Source organism: Aureobasidium subglaciale (genome assembly GCF_000721755.1).
Source record: "Aureobasidium subglaciale EXF-2481 unplaced genomic scaffold scaffold_0, whole genome shotgun sequence".
Classification (NCBI taxonomy): domain Eukaryota; kingdom Fungi; phylum Ascomycota; class Dothideomycetes; order Dothideales; family Saccotheciaceae; genus Aureobasidium; species Aureobasidium subglaciale.
The window spans coordinates 1,986,899-2,004,025 of record NW_013566995.1 but is presented as its reverse complement, the minus strand read 5'-3'; the positions used below and the strand labels follow the sequence as shown (position 1 = coordinate 2,004,025).

The 17,127-nt window shown below is 49.9% G+C and overlaps 5 protein-coding genes across 5 annotated transcripts; 1 reads left to right on the top strand and 4 right to left on the bottom strand.

The window, feature by feature from the left end:
* Positions 1–73: 73 nt before the first annotated feature.
* Positions 74–1,913, bottom strand: AUEXF2481DRAFT_35127 (uncharacterized protein; the record flags this gene model as incomplete). Its single annotated transcript, XM_013493915.1, has 1 exon — positions 74–1,913. A coding segment is annotated over one exon (1,496 nt), but the record flags the coding sequence as incomplete, so codon positions are not given.
* Positions 1,914–2,426: 513 nt separating this feature from the next.
* Positions 2,427–3,973, bottom strand: AUEXF2481DRAFT_35126 (uncharacterized protein). Its single transcript, XM_013493914.1, has one exon. The coding sequence runs from the start codon at positions 3,714–3,716 to the stop codon at positions 2,700–2,702; it is 1,017 nt and encodes a 338-aa protein (XP_013349368.1). The 5' UTR covers positions 3,717–3,973; the 3' UTR covers positions 2,427–2,699.
* Positions 3,974–4,888: 915 nt separating this feature from the next.
* AUEXF2481DRAFT_45612 (uncharacterized protein) lies at positions 4,889–11,844 on the bottom strand (the record flags this gene model as incomplete). Its single annotated transcript, XM_013493913.1, has 7 exons — positions 4,889–5,560; positions 5,582–6,106; positions 6,157–8,657; positions 8,711–9,014; positions 9,068–9,312; positions 9,363–10,788; positions 10,819–11,844. The coding sequence occupies 7 exons, from the start codon at positions 11,842–11,844 to the stop codon at positions 4,889–4,891; spliced, it is 6,699 nt and encodes a 2,232-aa protein (XP_013349367.1).
* Positions 11,845–12,321: 477 nt separating this feature from the next.
* On the bottom strand, positions 12,322–13,782 carry AUEXF2481DRAFT_45611 (uncharacterized protein; the record flags this gene model as incomplete). Its single annotated transcript, XM_013493912.1, has 4 exons — positions 12,322–13,377; positions 13,427–13,498; positions 13,552–13,699; positions 13,736–13,782. The coding sequence occupies 4 exons, from the start codon at positions 13,780–13,782 to the stop codon at positions 12,322–12,324; spliced, it is 1,323 nt and encodes a 440-aa protein (XP_013349366.1).
* Positions 13,783–15,346: 1,564 nt separating this feature from the next.
* AUEXF2481DRAFT_25152 (uncharacterized protein) lies at positions 15,347–16,995 on the top strand (the record flags this gene model as incomplete). The annotated part of the gene is made up of 4 exons (XM_013493911.1): positions 15,347–15,397; positions 15,445–15,462; positions 15,518–16,166; positions 16,220–16,995. The coding sequence occupies 4 exons, from the start codon at positions 15,347–15,349 to the stop codon at positions 16,993–16,995; spliced, it is 1,494 nt and encodes a 497-aa protein (XP_013349365.1).
* Between the last annotated feature and the right edge of the window lie 132 nt (positions 16,996–17,127).

Here is a 17,127-nt window from a genome sequence, read left to right as displayed (position 1 = left end):
TGATGATGCTCGTAGTATCAGAGGACATGTCTGCCGCCAGGAGTTGGCTCGGCTGTCTTACTCACGTGCGTTGACGTGCGTCTCACATGCATTTGTGGTGTCATTGGACATGGTGGAAGCAAGGGTTGGCTAAGGCTCATGCCACATTGCCACTGTTCCTGGCAACTGTTGGTCATCGTTGTCGATTCGTGTAGGAAAGCCAACAGCTTCTATCTGGCCGTGTGTCGCCTGGAATTATCATACATCTAGCTGGCCTCGTCGAATCGAATCAACAACCCCAAGACCAAACACAGACGTTCCTCGATGGATTCAGGCTACACCGCAACAAGAGCGGGGCATCCTGCACTGCAACTGCGACCTTCATGGCCTGACGTGTTGCAGCTAATCTACCCCCACCGTAAAACGTAACAAGCACCTCTAGTTGTGCAAACTAATCCTCCCAGCGGCAAGGCTTCCAAAGACCGCAGCCACGTCACTAGCCTCGAGCTTCTTCACCTCCTCCATCTGTCGTGTGCGTCTGCGAGCTGCAACCCCTCTATCATCAATTTCCTTGGTGTCTCCCAACGGTCCAAAAGCCATGGTTTGGTGTATCGTCCAAGGTGCTTCTCCATTGATGTACCAGATAAACCTTCTCCTCATCTCCTTGCCAAGCTCTTCTGCTGACGGGTTTATCGTCGTGTCGAACCCACCAAAGAGGTAGATCAGGTCAACCGCATGATGAGCCCGGGATGAAGCTTGCCACGGGTTTGCTTGGTCAAACAGGTACCTGTATGCCTTCTTCCCCTCACTCTTATACTTCTCTACCATCAGTGGTACTGGTAATGCGAACCGCATGTCGTTCATGAAGTCCAACGCACCATGCCTGCATTGCGGTGCTCGCGACTTGTGGATGTGATATAGTGCTTTGAGCTGATCGCGAGACGATCCAGCCTTGTCAAAGCATTCCACGACTTGCTGTGCTGACATTGCTTCCACGCCGTTACGCCAAAGGACAGACTCAAACTCGCAGTCTCCAATCATCAATTCTGCAATTTCGCCTGTCTTATTTTGCCAGTCTGCAAAACGTGTGTCCTCTTGAAGGAACACGGATGGTATCGGTATCTCGGCCTGTGCTTCTAATAGTGCTTGTACTGGAGCCTCTTCGAGAGACATGTATCCCTTTGCTTCCAGCCTGGCGAGAACTGGATCTACAAGCATACTCTTCGCTCTGGCTTCTGGTTGCGGAGGCGACATATGTAGTGAGCCAGACATGAGAATACCACGCTTGACAGGTGCTCCACTGACAATCAATCCATGCACGAAAACAGCTCCTGCACTCTCTCCAGCCAGTGTCACTTCGTCAGGATCACCGCCAAACCCAGCAATGTACGTCTGCACCCATCGTATAGCCAGTTGTTGATCCTTGAAGCCAAGATTCTTGCTGTCCTTGCCGTCGCCAACATGGAACATGTTTAATCTGTATTGCACAGATACTACAACCATAGGCTTCGAGTGCTGAACAGACTCTGCCACGATTCTAGTCGCGTCTCCAGCTTTGCTTGCTCCATTGCCAAAACTGATGATTTGCGAGCCTCCATGGATCCAGATCATGACCGGCAGTTTTGCATCCCTTGGCGTATCGGCAGGCACAGTGACATCCAGATTTAGACATGCGAACTCGTCCTCAGTCTCGTCATAGAAAATAGCTCCCTCTGGAGCTCGTAGTAGATGACCGACATCATATTTGTTTTGAGGACATCTTGGTCCCCATTTCTGACAGTCTACTCTTTCTCCCTTCCAATCAGACTTTAGAGTCGGTTGCTCGAATCTTTTGTTGATGGTGCCGTATTGAAGTCCTCGGTATTGTGAACAAGTTGCTATGTCAACGCCGACGAATGTCGCGTTCAAGTTCCGGTGTTTGACCTCTGGCATTTCGAGATTATTGTTGGTTCTTGGTCACACAAAGCAGGAGGTTGGTTATTCTTATACCGCTCCACATTCGGAAAGTGGGGTGGTGGGGCAGGCTTAGCCAGAAGTACGGGGAGCGGCTCTGTTAGGTGTGCTTGATATCAGTATTTCCTCAAACAACACTCCTAATAATGTGTTATTCGACATTAGTGTATGATGAACATACACTTACAGCTATTACATGGTCATATGTCTATTTGTTGATCAGACTTTTCGGATCTTCCTCTGAGTGGAAGAGCAGGGTGTTTTCCGCGCGACGCTCCAAAGCTTTCTGAAAATGGAGATCCGGAAACACGAAATCGAGGATCACACTCCACACAAGTACTCAATGGATTCAAATAAGCCACTAAATACTCATGCGATATCGATACGTCTTTGAAGTCACCCTTAGCTTTACTATAGCCAGAGGTGTTTGTGTGACAAGCGATTTGATGCTTGCATCCATAGATGAGGGTAGAACCCTGGCATGGAAAACTGGTCTTGGCACTGATAAAAAGAGGCTGGGAAAGTATCGTTTCGTTCAGTACATACAGACGCGTCTCACATCCATGACGTTTCTTGGTCGAAAAGTGACGCGTTCAGGCAGAGAACCGATACCCTAAGTCTCGATGTCCTAAGCTTGTGGGGACATGCTCATCGAAGACAATCTCTTAATCCGACGATCCGTATCTGCTCTCTCGTCCATGAGCAGATGTGTTTCACAGATCGTATTTTCTGCATACGTCAAAACATTCCCATCGGTCCCGACCCCTCTAATAGAAGCGATCCTCCTTGCCAGCGGGAGGATAGTACCCAGCACCAAATTCCAAACTACCATTCTCAAAAGTATCCTCATGCACAAACTCCCACGGGCCCAAAACACCAGCATGATACACCTTGACATTAATCACCGCCCTGAAACTCTCAGCCAAGAAGTTCAAACGATGGCCATCAGGGAACGGTGAGCTTAGAGTGAAAAACTGTCCTATCGGCGCTCTGGCCGAAACCACAATTTTCTGCGTGAAGCTCTGGATACTGAGTTCGAAAGTGCGAGTGTCCCAGTCGTGAGATACAGACATGAAGGGAGCTATTCCTGCGGCTTTCACGGCGTAGGGCGGACGAAAGGTCATGTTGTACTTAGGGTCAGAGGCGTGGTAGCCGAGGAGGTAGGCTTCCATGCCGAGGATTTCGCCGCCGGCGATACATATGCCTGCGTTGCCTTCGCGGGCTTGTACCCAATGGTGAGCGGAGGGGAAACTGTTGGCCCAGTTCTTCTCTTGATGGACTGAAGAAACACCCTTTTTGTCTTCTTCGGGGAGGTCGTAGTTTTTGATTTGCATTTCAAAGTCGCAGTCTGAGGCGAGGGAGTGGACGTGCCAGTGTAGGGGCAGTGGGAGGTAGACGAGTGCGCCTTCTGGTGTGTCCATGTCGGGCATCCATGGTGTGCGGCTTGTGGTCTTGCCCTTGAAGCTGAAGCCCTCGTCTTCGAGATGATCGATGCAGTATTCAGTCGTTGAGTCGTTGTAGACCTTGACATGACCGCCCTTCCAATGCTGTTCAAATGCTACATCACCCTCTCCATCTATCATCTCCAGCTTGTCGACAAAGACCTCGCGTTGGAATGACTTGGTCACATCTTCGGGCACATACGTGAAGGTGATATTGTGAGGTCGTGTGTTGGCGTTTGGTACCGTGCAGATAATCAATGCCACAAAAGCACCAGATGGCAAACGGAACTTTGAATAGTATCCTTCGAAGGTCGAGCCTGCATGAGGCTTGTAGTGCTCCATGTTGGATTTTTGTGATGAGGTGGTGGAATTAATCAGGTGGGAGCTCTGGGTAGCTATTCACGGTTTATCGTTTCACAGTCGTGACATCATTCTGGAGGCACAGCGTGTGAGAAACGCGCTTGAAAAAGTTGGAGGCTGGGAACACGACTGTCCACAACAGAATATTTCCAAGGCAAACGTCGAGAATATATTACTTCTCGTCAATAGAACTCGCATGCATGTCTGTTAAAAGCGAGAAGGTGTTTTGTCGGATGTTGTGCGATTGGATGAGTTAGGAAAGTCGCGGGCAACTCGTGAGGAAGGCGCGCGCGTAGCTTCCGAACAACTAACAAGCTACATAATGGTCACAATGTCACACTGCTGCTTTCGGGTCATCACATGTCAATCAATTCTATGTACAACCTCCGCGTGTGCGAAATAATGTCACGACCTTTCTCCTTGACGACCAACAGGGCAACGACGAGCTGTAGAAAGGCACAGTCATATCTCGTGTCGGCAAATCATGGCGCAGGGAGTGGATGATACGAAGTATCTCGATGATGTCGTTACAAGTTAAGAAAGTATTGTGCATTGAGGCAGCATTGAGTGTGACAGTGTTTCGCACGCGGGGATCTGTGGCGCTGTATCCAATGTCATGCGTCGCAATATTTTGATTAATATATTTTAGTTACTCAACAATCACTACAACTCAAAGCTGAGTGGCGCAGCGGAAGGTTCGTAACATAACTCACTCGTCATATGTTACCACCCGTACTAACAACGTGCAGCGCGCCGGGCTCATATCCCAATGCAACCCGGAGGACCTCGGATCGAAACCGAGCTTAGCTATTCTTATCTTTTTGTCTTTTGCTAGACATAAATCTTTTGGTATTCGTCGCGTAGGAAGCAGTGGGAAGTGAATTACAGCAGTGGAGGGGCGGTGGTTCGATCCTGTGCATGGAAGATTTTTATTTTGCAGTACTACGACAACGACGAAGTCAAGACTTACTTAACGCCATGGCACATATTACGATAGAAGGCAGTTATGGGTAGGAATAATCTCGGTTTATCATGTGGCAATGTAGCCTGTCTATGCAAATCGTGTAAGAACAAACAAACGCCTTCGCTAATGCAGGTACAGACAAATTTCCATCTCAGGGATCCACCCATCTATTTACACTGTAGCTAACAGATTATAGCTCATGTGGGTGTTCGTGATCATTCCCTTCTGCATTCGAAGAACTGGAAGGTCGAGTATCAGGGAGAGGAGGCATAGGCTCCGCACTTGCATCCCTCGAAGCAGAGCCACGCGGCTCAAATGTCGATCCGCGAGTTGTGAAGCTACGTCTGATACTTTCGCCCCATGCTGATGTATCCAAGACATCAAGGACATTTTGCGCGTTGACAGAACTAGTGGCGCGCGAACGAGCGCCGGTTGAAGATGCGCCAGCGACGGATAGAGTCCCTGCTCGAGGTCGAGAGTCTGGACTTGTCGCAGACAATGTCTGAGCACGACTCCTAGGCCCTGCGCCGACTCCCAGACCACCATAAGCGTCTGACGTAGCGTCGGGATCCAGATGTTGCGGGGATGGCGACGGTGATCTAGACCGGTTATGCCCTTCGATCAAAGCTTCTGCGAAATGCCAATCTTCAGGAATGTCGCGCAACTCAGACGGCGATGATTGAGAAATTGCCCGTGGACGTGTTGGAGAGGCTGACGGTGACACTTGGATAGAGTCACTGCGGTTTCTGAGGTTAGGTCGGGATGCCGAGGGTCCAGTTGTGAACAGCGGCGTGCCGTTGTCGCTCCCAGTAGTCCAGCTAGGAGTCTGGTGATCAATAGGTGTCGAGGGAGCCGAAGGCGTCTTTCGTCCAGCGTTTGTGACATCTTCACTGTCATCCTGGATGAAAATTTCAGGGACGTCTAATTGTGGCACCATTGTCATACGTGCAGACTTCTTGGCTTCCAGAGCCTTTCTGAATCGTCGGGCCCAGTATAAAGTGTCGAAAAAGCCAACGACAACATTACGGCGTACAGCTTCCTCAACACGTTGAATGCGAGCACGGCGGCGCAAGAATTCTTCCAGTCGCAAACTCTTGTTGTCGTTGATGACCTTGTAATGTGCCAAGATCATCAGTAGCGAATTGAATTCCACACCTCGATCAGGATCAGCCGAGACCAGGACTTCCTCATAAAAGATATTCATCCTTCTTCTGCGACGTTGGATTTCGGTGACCGGAATTTCAGAAAGTCGTTCGTTGAGCTTATCAAGATCGACCTGCGGACTATCCTTGGGGCCATCTAATCCTAGAGGATGGGCACGCTGAGGTCGGGAAGTACAGTCTGCGATGATGTTGCTGACAGTGAAGTCGCCATCATAGATGCGCATTTCGAAAACACCAGAGAGTTCCTGTCAGAGTCAGCGTGAAATCTAGGAGGCAAGTATGACTGTCAACTTACTCCTAGTAGGCGAGGGAACTTCTCCTTGGATATGTACCCCGAACCGCTTGGATCAAACTCTGCCCAAGCCTGCTTGAAACGTCGAATCTCTTCTCTGCTGATGACAGACAATCCGCTACTCCTCTGATAGACATACGAGAAACTCTCGTAGATCAATGAGATGAACAGGTTCATGAAGACGTACATGCTGAGAATGTTCCAAGAAATGAACAAAGCCATGGCCCATCCGTCGCTACCGCAATCGCCATCGTAGTAGTGCTCACCGATCGTACAATAAGGAGGGACTACTGAGGTGAAGTCCGCCATGACCTCATTCCAGCCTTCTCCAGAACTCATCCGGAACAACATAACCAAGGCTTTGGGTACTGTTCGGAAGTTTTGATTGTCCGTCTCGCCGTCAGCGAATCTGGTCAATCCGAATGTCTGCGTAAACGCAATTGCGAATACCAAGAAGAGGACGAACCACGTGGCTAGAAGATTAGCGATGGATGTCAGACTGGCAGCTGCGGTCTTGAAGAGTTGATCCAACTGGTTATTCCTCGGTATGAGAAGCAGTGCGATGGAGACGAGGAATAGCTTGTGCACTTGAACGTAGTCTCTGTTCTTGAAATTGGTTAGGAGCAAGATCAACGTGACGAACGTTCCGGAGACTGCAAAGATCGAGTATACATCCCACGCGCTACGTCGGAATCGTGTCCAAGACAGACCAATGATGCGGATGATGATGTTGACGATGTAGAAGAGCGTCAGAACCAAGAAAATGTAGTCTCTTGCTCTGTCCCAACGGTCATTATCCGGGTACCACTCAAGACACAACAACAGTAGATGCAAGACGAGCACAGCAGTGACACTTCGCTGCCATCTACCATTCTTCGTGACTGCTCTGCGATAACACCACTCTTTCCAAGTCTCCCGCACCTCCTTAGATGAGGGTCTTTTGGAAGGTGAAATTTGACGTAGGAGTTTTCTCAATTCAAGCCATGATCGTTGCTCAGTTGTCAGGAAAGCAACTCCAGTTTGTTCCGTGTAGTTGCGCATGAAGACACTAACGAAAAGCGTCAAGACGAAAACGGCACCAAGCAAATTGAAGGCGACGAAGAAAAGAGCATTCCACTGAGATGCAAATGCATCAGGCTGAGTAAAGACACCAGTGATGGACTGACCAGTCCACATGACATCAATCCAGCCTTCTTGCGAGACGATCTGGAAGAGAATGAACAACGAAGATCCGAAATTATCGAAGTCGTAGTAAGGGTTGGCAACTTGACGTGGCGCGAGCACGTCCCACTCAAATGGTGAACTGAGGTATTCTCCAGTACAGTCCGTAAGGAGCGAAATTCCGTTGCCGTCGTTACACTCCATAAATCTGCCATTGAATATGTTCAAGCCATAGATGGCGAATGGGATGAGCAAACTCATCGACACGAATGCCGCCGAGATGACTTTCCAACCACCCATGACAATAACAGAGTGGAAGGTGTCTCTCGCGTTGTCACTGACGTTGAGTAACCTCAAAGCTCTCAGAGCCTTGAAAGCACCCACAGCTCTTGAACCACCGCCTGGATTATAGATTGTGGTGAAGATGTCAGTCCACAACGTGACCAGGACGATGCCATCAATAATACCCCAGGAGCTGCGATAGTATGCGTTGGGCGTCCAATAGAAGCCATCTGCAATTACTCGAATGATAGACTCGACGGTGAACAGTGTTGCGAAACCCATGTCACTGTAGACGAACCAGTTTCGAGCCTCAAAGTCGTGGGTTCGGAAGTACTCTTTCTGGTACAAAGGCGTCGTAACGCAGGCCAGAAGCACCATGGCCACGATGGCAGCGTAAATGAATGCTGAGAACCCATACCAGATAGGCCTCGAAGGCGCAACACCTTCTATGCGGTCACCGCCTCGGCCTGGGCCCACAATCCTTTGACACACTTTTCTGATGGGATTGTTGATCCTGAAGATGAACATCGAGACGTTGTAGTTAGGGTATTTTCTTAAGTATTCGCGCTGAGCTCTCTTGACTCTCTCATTTGCTGCGACGACCTCCTTGACCATTTGTCGAGTATCCACCTCTTCATGGGCCTTCTGAAGCTCTACATTGGAGTAGAATGGATTCGGTTCACGGTTGAAGAGACGATTCAGCAGTTGCTCCCATCGCTGAGACAATGTTCCAGACTTGACAGGTTGATTGTTGGTCGGCATACCGTCAGATGTACTGGGTGGACTCGTATCGGAATCGATCTCGTGATCGTCGAGGAAATCTCGAACAACTGCATCTTTGAGGAGCATCTCTGTTTGTGCTGAACCGTAGTCAAGAGGATCTTGTCGACGAACTTGACCAAACTTGAAGATCGTTGACAGAGACAATGTGCCTTGACTGCCAGATGTAGCGTTGATTTGTCTCTTCGCGAGAAATGCTTTGACTTGCTGCAACCGCTTTTCATCCTCGGAAACATCGAAGTTCTCTTGGATGACAGCAATAAACATATTCAAAACAATGACTAAATAGGTCAGCAGACTTTCCGGGAAGTCAATCTATGCAATCAAAACTTACAATTTGCCAGGATGAACCACATAATGCAGAATGCTGCGCCAATCCAACCGTTGTTAAAGGCGACGTTGTACGAGGTTACGTCGTACATGATATCTGTCCAATTCTCGCTCGAAAAGATTTGATACATTCCCAGGAAGGCATTGTATATGTCGAAGAAGGGAACACGAATTGCTTCGCCCTCATCGTTCTCTTGAGGAATCTGACCACGGAATATCTGTGTTGCGAAGATCGCCGCGAGGAAACACAGCAGCATCACGAACATGATCAGATTGGCAAAACCAGAGAAGTCGCCCAACACAGTGAGCTACGAGAGATGTTAGTTAGTTAGACCTGATGAAGACTCTGGATGATACGTACAATCAGTGTGCGCGTCATCTCCACTGCAAGAACGACTCGGTAGATTCTGATTATCTGGAAGAACGTCAACCATGCATATGGTTGCCCGGAATGCTTAATGACTGGGATTTGGATGACTGTGGTTATTACGGCCAGTGCGAGGTCGACGAGATTGCGTTTGCTTTTGTGAAATTTTCGCCAGTCAGCTATGAATCTGAGAATGATCTCTATGTCCAAGGCTATCGTCACTCCTATTTCAGAGGAATCTTTGGTATGGTAAGCATGTGTTATTACGAGATTGAAGCGGTTGACTTACTGAGGAATGCATCACGGCTCGGACTCATGTAAGCACTGCGCAGACATTGTACAATGAGGCCGTATGTAATGACAGCAATCCAGATCCAGCGAGTATTGCCAACGAAGTGTTTGAGTGTACTAGTCTTCTGCTTGAAGCCATCGCTACCCTCTTCAGTATCGAGATGCTTGACTTGTTCCTGAGCGGTAAAAGCGCTAGCTTTGCTCTCATCTCGAATGACTTGAAACGAGGATGTGATGACAGCGATAAGTAAGTTGACGAGCCACAGGGGAAAGATAATGATTCCAGCGGCAAAGAAGATACCGGCAGATAGATAGTCGCTATCGGCCAGATAGTAGAGCTGATCGGAGAAAGTGTTGGAAGACATGACGACGAAGACCATTTCGAGAGATTGAAAGATATTGTCGTAGCTGACTGTCCCATTGTAGGGATTGTCGCCTTCTATGCAGACAGAATTGATGGGACAGTAGAATCCTTTGGCATCGTCCGCACCTGGCGATCCATCTGCATGTATCCAAGGTCTTGCAGTGCCATTGGGTAAGAGATAGCCACCACAAAACTGGAAAGCATTTGTGAAAGTTTCCGAAGCATCGTTGGGGTTAGTCCAAACACAGGTGCGTCGGAGACTGGACTTGAAGCTTTGAACCCCTATGATCGCAAATAACAGCCAGAAGAAACCAGTCAAGAACGCAACATTGAGTAGTGTCGGCGCAGCCTTTTTCAAACTTCTTAGAATGACCAAAGTGCCACTGGTGATACCCAAGAGACGCACAATTCGGAGACAGCTGAGCATTCGAAATACAAAGACATGCTTTTGCGACTCGACGCCAAAGATGCCAATAATAAAACTTATCCAGAAAGAACAAACTGCAAGGAAGTCCAGTCTGTTGAAAGAATGACGCAGAAAGGCTCGGAAGGCCAGTCGTTGTAGCTGTGCCTGTTTCGAACCACCAGGTACTTCCATCATGGTGTTTGTAGTGAGGCTGCGTAAGATGCCAGGCTGAGGACCGGGTGTCAGTGGCGGAAGAGGATTCAGATTCCTGACCGAGGGCTTGCGATGTAGAGCGAACATATCATTGGCCTTCCTCATAACAGCTGTTCGCAGACCAACCTTGCGATCAATGGTACTGTACTCGATCGGGTTGACAACAAAGCCAGAAACAATTACGCGGATCATGATCTCGATAGTGTAGATGATGAACAATACGAGCAGTGCAATATCAATCCAGGTAGTCCCGAATCGCTTAGATCGTGGCTCATCATTGACATTATTGCGAGCCTCAACTGCAAGCAATGTGGTCTGGAAAACGATAAGTACGAGGATGAACGGCTCCGTCATAGGGTGAAGTAGAAGGTCGGCAAGCTTCAGCCGCAACTTGCTGTCAGGCGGAAAGATGCCCAAAGACTTGCCACGGAAGGGATTCGGCTCAGGCGCAAGCGGTTCAAGCTGATCAGCCGGACGCAGCATGGGTGACGGCATCTTTTCGCTGACGGGCGAATGGGGAGCACCATCACCAGAAAATCCAGACTCGGGAATGCGAGGTGAGCGGCCTACAGACGACTTGCGTCTTATCATACGTTCTGCGACTTCGGGCTCGTTACTGATGTTGACTACACGCATCGACATCTTCCGCATCATGTCACCCGCACGGTGGAAGGGAGAGTCACCCATGGGAGACAGGGAGCGGCGGCTATTTGCAGGAGAGCGACTATGGCCATCAGGCGAGCGGCTCCATCGTCCTGAAGGAGTAAGGTTACCAGATTCAACATCAGGGTTGTTTGAGTGTGAGACGGAAGGGGACAGGAAGCGAATGCTCTGGAAACTCCCACGGTCATTACGCTGCGGTGAATGGGCCTCGAGACGACGATTCATGTCGGTCAAGGGCACTGTGTCCATATCCTCCTCATGCGGAAAAAAGCCAGTTGGGTCATCAGGCTCCTCGTCGTAGGGTGATGTATCAACAGTACGAAGACTAGGCACACTGCCCATGCGACCATGAGCCGAGTGTAATGAGGGACGTGCAGGAGCACCCAAGCTGATGCCAGCAAAGCCCATAGCCTGCTGAAAACTACTTCCTTCGTGTGGAGATAACGGTGTGCGCTCGTCTTCATCTTGACCATCGTCGACTCGTGTCCGGTGGCCAGTAGGCGAGGTTACATAGGCAAGAGGCGACAGTTTGCGATCAATCTGTGGTGGACTGGGAGGATCCTCGGAGATGGGCGAGTAAGCGCGCGTATTGGGAGGTGGAGGATTTCCAGCAGGACTATGTGACAGCAGCGAGTCTCTGTTGCGCCGGAACAAGCTACGTCCGCGGTCGCTCAGTGTCCGGCGATGTGAAGCTTGCGCCGAAGGAGAGGGCGGGTCCGGAGAGATGGGGGCATGTTGAGAGGGGCCCAGGTCCTGTAGTGGAATCGAGTTTAGAGGCGTCGACTGATTGCGTCGGTGTCGCCGACTGTTGACTGTGGGCGATTCGTCGGCCATTGCCTCAGCGCTATCTCGAGAGCTGCTCCTTCTGCATTGATTGTCCTGTTTGTCCGACTCTTTCCTGGTATTTTAGGTTGCTATCTCAATGGGCTTCGCGGCGACAGCTGTCTGTGTTCGGCTTTTTAGATGTGACGGGCGATTGAGCGAAAGAGTCGTCAGAGTAAAACAATAGGTAGGGTGGCCGTGACACGTAGACGGGTTGGGAGGTGCGTGTTTGAAGCGAGAAGAATAACAATTATCGACGAGGGTCAAGTTCCAAGAACGACAGTACGCAACCCCGAATCCACATGCGCGTCCCTTTCCCACTCTCGTTTCGTCTTGCCAGGGACGCCAGAACAGCCACCGGCTCGCGTCTCCGAAGCGCTATAAAAAGCATCAAACCCTGTTTCGCAGCCTCAACTCAGACGAGCACCGCCACACGTCACTTCTCTGTTTCAGCAATAAGATTTGCGATGTCGAGTACTTTTCTTCGACTTATTTCATCTCCAGCACCCACGCCTCCATGTTCTGCAGATACCAATTCACCCTCTCGGCACATCTGGCACACTCTGCTCCATCGACCACCCTGTGATCTGCACTCCAACTCAATACCATCTCTTCCTTTCTGACGACATTTCCTTGCTCGTCGAATCCTGGCACTGCTCTGGCTCTTCCAACTCCTACAATGGCTACTTGAGGCTCTACGATGATCGGTGCCACAACTCCGCCGCCGATTGATCCGATATTCGACACTGAGAATGTCGGTCCCTGGAGGTCTTTTGCGCCCAGCTTCCCTTCACGTGCTTTGCCTGATATAACCTTGATTTGCTCTGCAATGGATGCCACACTTTGCGACTCGACATTCCTGATGACTGGAACCAATAGACCGGAGGGTGTGTCCACCGCAATACCAAAGTCATGCGCTGCCTTGTAGCTCAGCTCGGGCTTTTTAGGATCCGACGTGTCCAACCAGGCATTAAGCAACGGATGATGCGCCATTGCTAGTGAGATCGCCTTTAAAATGAATGGCAGTGGGGTCAACTTGTGACTCGCCTCTCGTGTGCCGTTGATCTTCACTCTGAATCTGTTGAGGTTACCGGTGTCGACCGTACTCGAGTACAGGAAGTGCGGTATTGTGAGTGATCGGGTCATGGCCTTGAACATGCCGGTTTGGACTGGCGTCAAAGACTTCTTGACATCCTTCGCGACCTGCTCTTGGACCGACAGCTGACTACCTTGCGAGACGTGACGATGCACATCTTCTTTCAGCACTCTACCATCTTTGCCGCTCCCCTCTATATCCTCAACTTTGACGTTTAATTCCTTGACAAGATGTCGCACAGCAGGTGTCGCCAATCCTTTGTCGTGGTACTTAGTCTTACTGAGAGGACCTCTGACTTCCTCTCGTTCGGTGCTTGGGGCTTCTTGCTCTGGAGACTTGGGTTGTTGTGCTTCCTTTTGTGGAACATCCACATTCTTACCGCCAGAACCTTCTATCAAAGCTTCATCCTCGGGTGAGATGTCACTTTGAATATCGATATCCAGTAAGGGCTGTCTAGGGTTAACATAAGTACATACGACGAGATCTTTGTGAACCCACCTTGCCCACAAGAGCCATGTCATCTGCTTCATAGTAGAGCTTCTTGATAACTCCATCGAAGGGTGATGTGATCTGTCACATGTGAGTTTCAATGATCAGCATAGAACTCGTTGTCGACAACATACATCAGATGCCGTCTTGTCCGACTGTACTTCGCAGAGTTTGTCGAATTGCTCTACGCGAGCACCTGGCTGCACAAACCATTGGATGATCTGGCATTCTCGAGTTCCTTCGCCGATATCTGCCAAGAGGAATGGTTTGATTACATCTTGTCTGCGCGTAGTGTGGAAGAGACGACGATTGCTGAACCGTGGTGTTTGTCGGAAAAATAGTCTGGCAGTATTTGAAGAAGCCATTTTGAAGATGAGTATGCCGGGGTTATTGGTCGAGAAAGTCGCGAACCTACATACATGATGCCAGGTACATCGGCACCTAAAGTGAGGGGAAGGGTACTAGGCCCGAGGGCGTCGCAGGGCGCGTCTTGCGAGAGAAGTTTAACCGCCAGATGCGACCACGTGAACAATGGCATAATCAGTCTCTTGAACACAACATCAGAAGGATTTTTTCATCGGACTGGAATGTGCAACGTGAAATTGTCTGGTGGCCTTGGTATCTGTGCTAGAGGTAGCCTTGGTATATGCAAAGCGAGAACATCACACGGATACGAAGATCACTCAATACTTGCATCACACTTAGTCCAAGTAGAGCATCGCGTCATCCAGACAGAACTCGAATAGCGCCCAGATCTGCCCACAGTAATGCCTGCTTCTTCACACTTGCATACGCGTCACCATCGCTTGTCTAGTCGCAAAAAGAGGTGCATCCTTGGTATAGAAGATCATACTGCGGTTAGATGTAGACATGGTCTGTGCAAGCTCGCGTCAAGCCTCCGCGAACAGAATCTAGCAACCATCCCTTTTTTGAACCCTGCTCACCCTGCAAAGGGTTCCAGCATCCGCACCCGATGCGCACGTTTTTGCCGTTCAATCGATGAGGTACGATCCCGGACGGGCAATGGCCCTCTTAAAGCGTATCGATCGCGTCTGTGCCGTCTAACTCAAACGCGGAACAACGGGTTTACCAAAACCCTCCAAGATCCGACGTTTCACGTCTGTTGCGATGCATCTCCAACCGTCCATCTTGCGACCTGCTCCGCTAGGTATTTTGTACAGAGACGATCATCCTGAGGTCAATATCGCCTGCGTTGGCGGACATGTGAGGACAAAGAGTCGATCCCAGCAGGCGGTGACGAGTGACATTGGTTGTACCTCCATCCATTTGCTACGACTCTCCGAAGCGCCTACTCAGATGCAACCCCATGCATGACTGCGTATCCGTCGCAGTGACCCAAAAAAAACGTGCATCCTCGCACAGGCGCCGCATGGAAACCTCCAGTGTGTGGTATGGAACGGATGGCTTCTTGGCCCTATTGATTTTCCCTCTATTCTTAGGAGAGACGGATCAATTTTTCCCAGGTGAGCGGCACAAGATGGACAGCGGTAGCAAGAGTGTATATTCATGGAGCAGCATTCCCTCTCCTCCTTCCGACTGGCTCTGCATGTACTGTTCTTTCCTTGCCTTTAAAAGCAGGCCTTGACCCTGCTGTGTGTAGCCGTGGAGTGACGTGCCTCGCACCTATCAACTAATTCACCGCCGTCTTTCGTTTACCTGATCTTATTTTCTTCTTTCTTTTCGCTATTTGTGGCTGGCCGCAACCCTAAAGATCCGGATCTCACAAAAGAAGAAGTCACCATCCTCAATATTCTCGCGCCTTCCTATCAGATCGCTCGACAATTGAAAAGACTCGACTGGAATAACTATTCACAACACTCACTCCTAATCATCCTACGATTTCCTTCCCCTCTTTTTCTACACCCCTCGCTTTTACCTATTTTGTCTCAGAATCCGATCACCTTCAAGATGGGCAAAGTCTTCTTTGTAGACTGGGCGCTTTGGCAAAAGATGACTTTTGTATGTATTTAAAGCTCCAGAACGAGTCGTGTGCTAACATGTGATAGGTCCTTGCCTGCCTCATCGTACGTTCAAAAAAGCCCGTGGTCGCCCAATAACATTTACTTACACGAATGATAGGTCCTCACTGTCCTTGCTGGCTTGCTCAAGTTGTGGTATACACACCGTAAACTACGCCAATATGAGAAGGCTGGTCCTCAACCGATCAACCGAGAAAAGAGTATCATCCGCAGTCTCAGTTTGCGCAAAGGTCCGAAAAAACAAAAACAGAAGCAAAAGCCCGCCAAGGAGGTCATGGTCCAGAAGAGACGTCCCATGGATGATAGACCAAGCGTACCCTTCGGTATCAGAGCCATTGAAAGCGGCATCGAGGTCGACGGAGTGTGGATCTCTCGCAATAACACTCCGGCTGGAAGCATACGTGAGCCTTCGTCAAGTTCTTTGACAGCCTATAAATCCATTACACAACAAAGTCGACAAGGCTCATTAACAGACGTCGGTATGACTCTCACGAACGATGGTACCGAGACTTCTCCGTTCAGCACCCACATCGCCTCGTCGTCGAGAGAGCCTAGTCAGACACTCTCCATGGACCGCTCAACATCCGGCGGTAGCATTGGCAGCAACCCACCGTCCTCTCCCGAGCCTGTCGCATCTGTCTCTCGCCGCTACCCTCCACATTCCTACCAAAGATACGAAGGCAGTAGCTCCAAACATTTCCGCAATGCTCACACACTCGAAACCAGAGTCCCAACGGGTATGCCCACTGGTATGTACAAAGTCTCCCATTCACGCAGAGTTGTCACTAATTCGTTGTTACAGATCCTGCCAGGATCGTGAGCCACCATAGTTCATCTTCCGGTTCATCTAGAGGTGGTAGCAACGGAAGCAACGAATTGCCATATCTGGACTTCGCACGGCCTCCTCCCATCCATCAAACTGGTAGCCCAGCTTTTGATGACGCACTTCAAACTCACCGTATGTCACAGGTTGCTGAGACAGGACGTTTGGTACCCAGAAGTCGCCGCGCAGGTGCCTCAGGCGATTGGACCTCGTCTCCTCTCGCAACATGCGATGTGCACAACTTTTCGCTTCCACGTTCACAGACACCTCCGCCTCCTAGTTCTTCCAGCTCTAACAATACGCTCAACCCCTTCACTACTCCTGTGTCAGAGAAGCACCCAGACGTCGACTTCCCCGAGCCTAAGATGCCCGCCTCGGAGCCCAAGTCTCGTCGAGGTTCAAGCGTCTCGTACACACGTCCAGACCCAACCGTGCTGCGCACAGTGAATTCAGGCTTTGCAGTGCTCAAGCCAGGGACGCTGGAAGCGGAAGCTGCGGCCAAAGAATCTGCACACGGAGTAGCGAGCCAACACGCACGAGGGCGTTCAGCAAGCTTCGACAGCAACGAGAAGCGTCAAAGCCGCAAGCTGCAAAAGAAGCGTCGGCCCAGCGATAGCTCGCAATCGAGTTTCGATGCTGCGTCTGATCTCGAACGCGGTGGTATCAAGTACAGCTTCGACCAACATCCACCTTCGGATCAAGAGATTGAACATGGTTCGCAGATTGAAGCATCGGGCTCCAAGTATAAGTTTTGAAAGATTAACAAGACACGGTCAAGTAGAGATGTACAGTGTGTCCCTATGTACGGGCCGGAATGATTTTGCTTCACGAAAGCCGTTGCGGGAGAAGATGATGCCAGTCATATGTAGCAGTCAAGTGTCCAAATG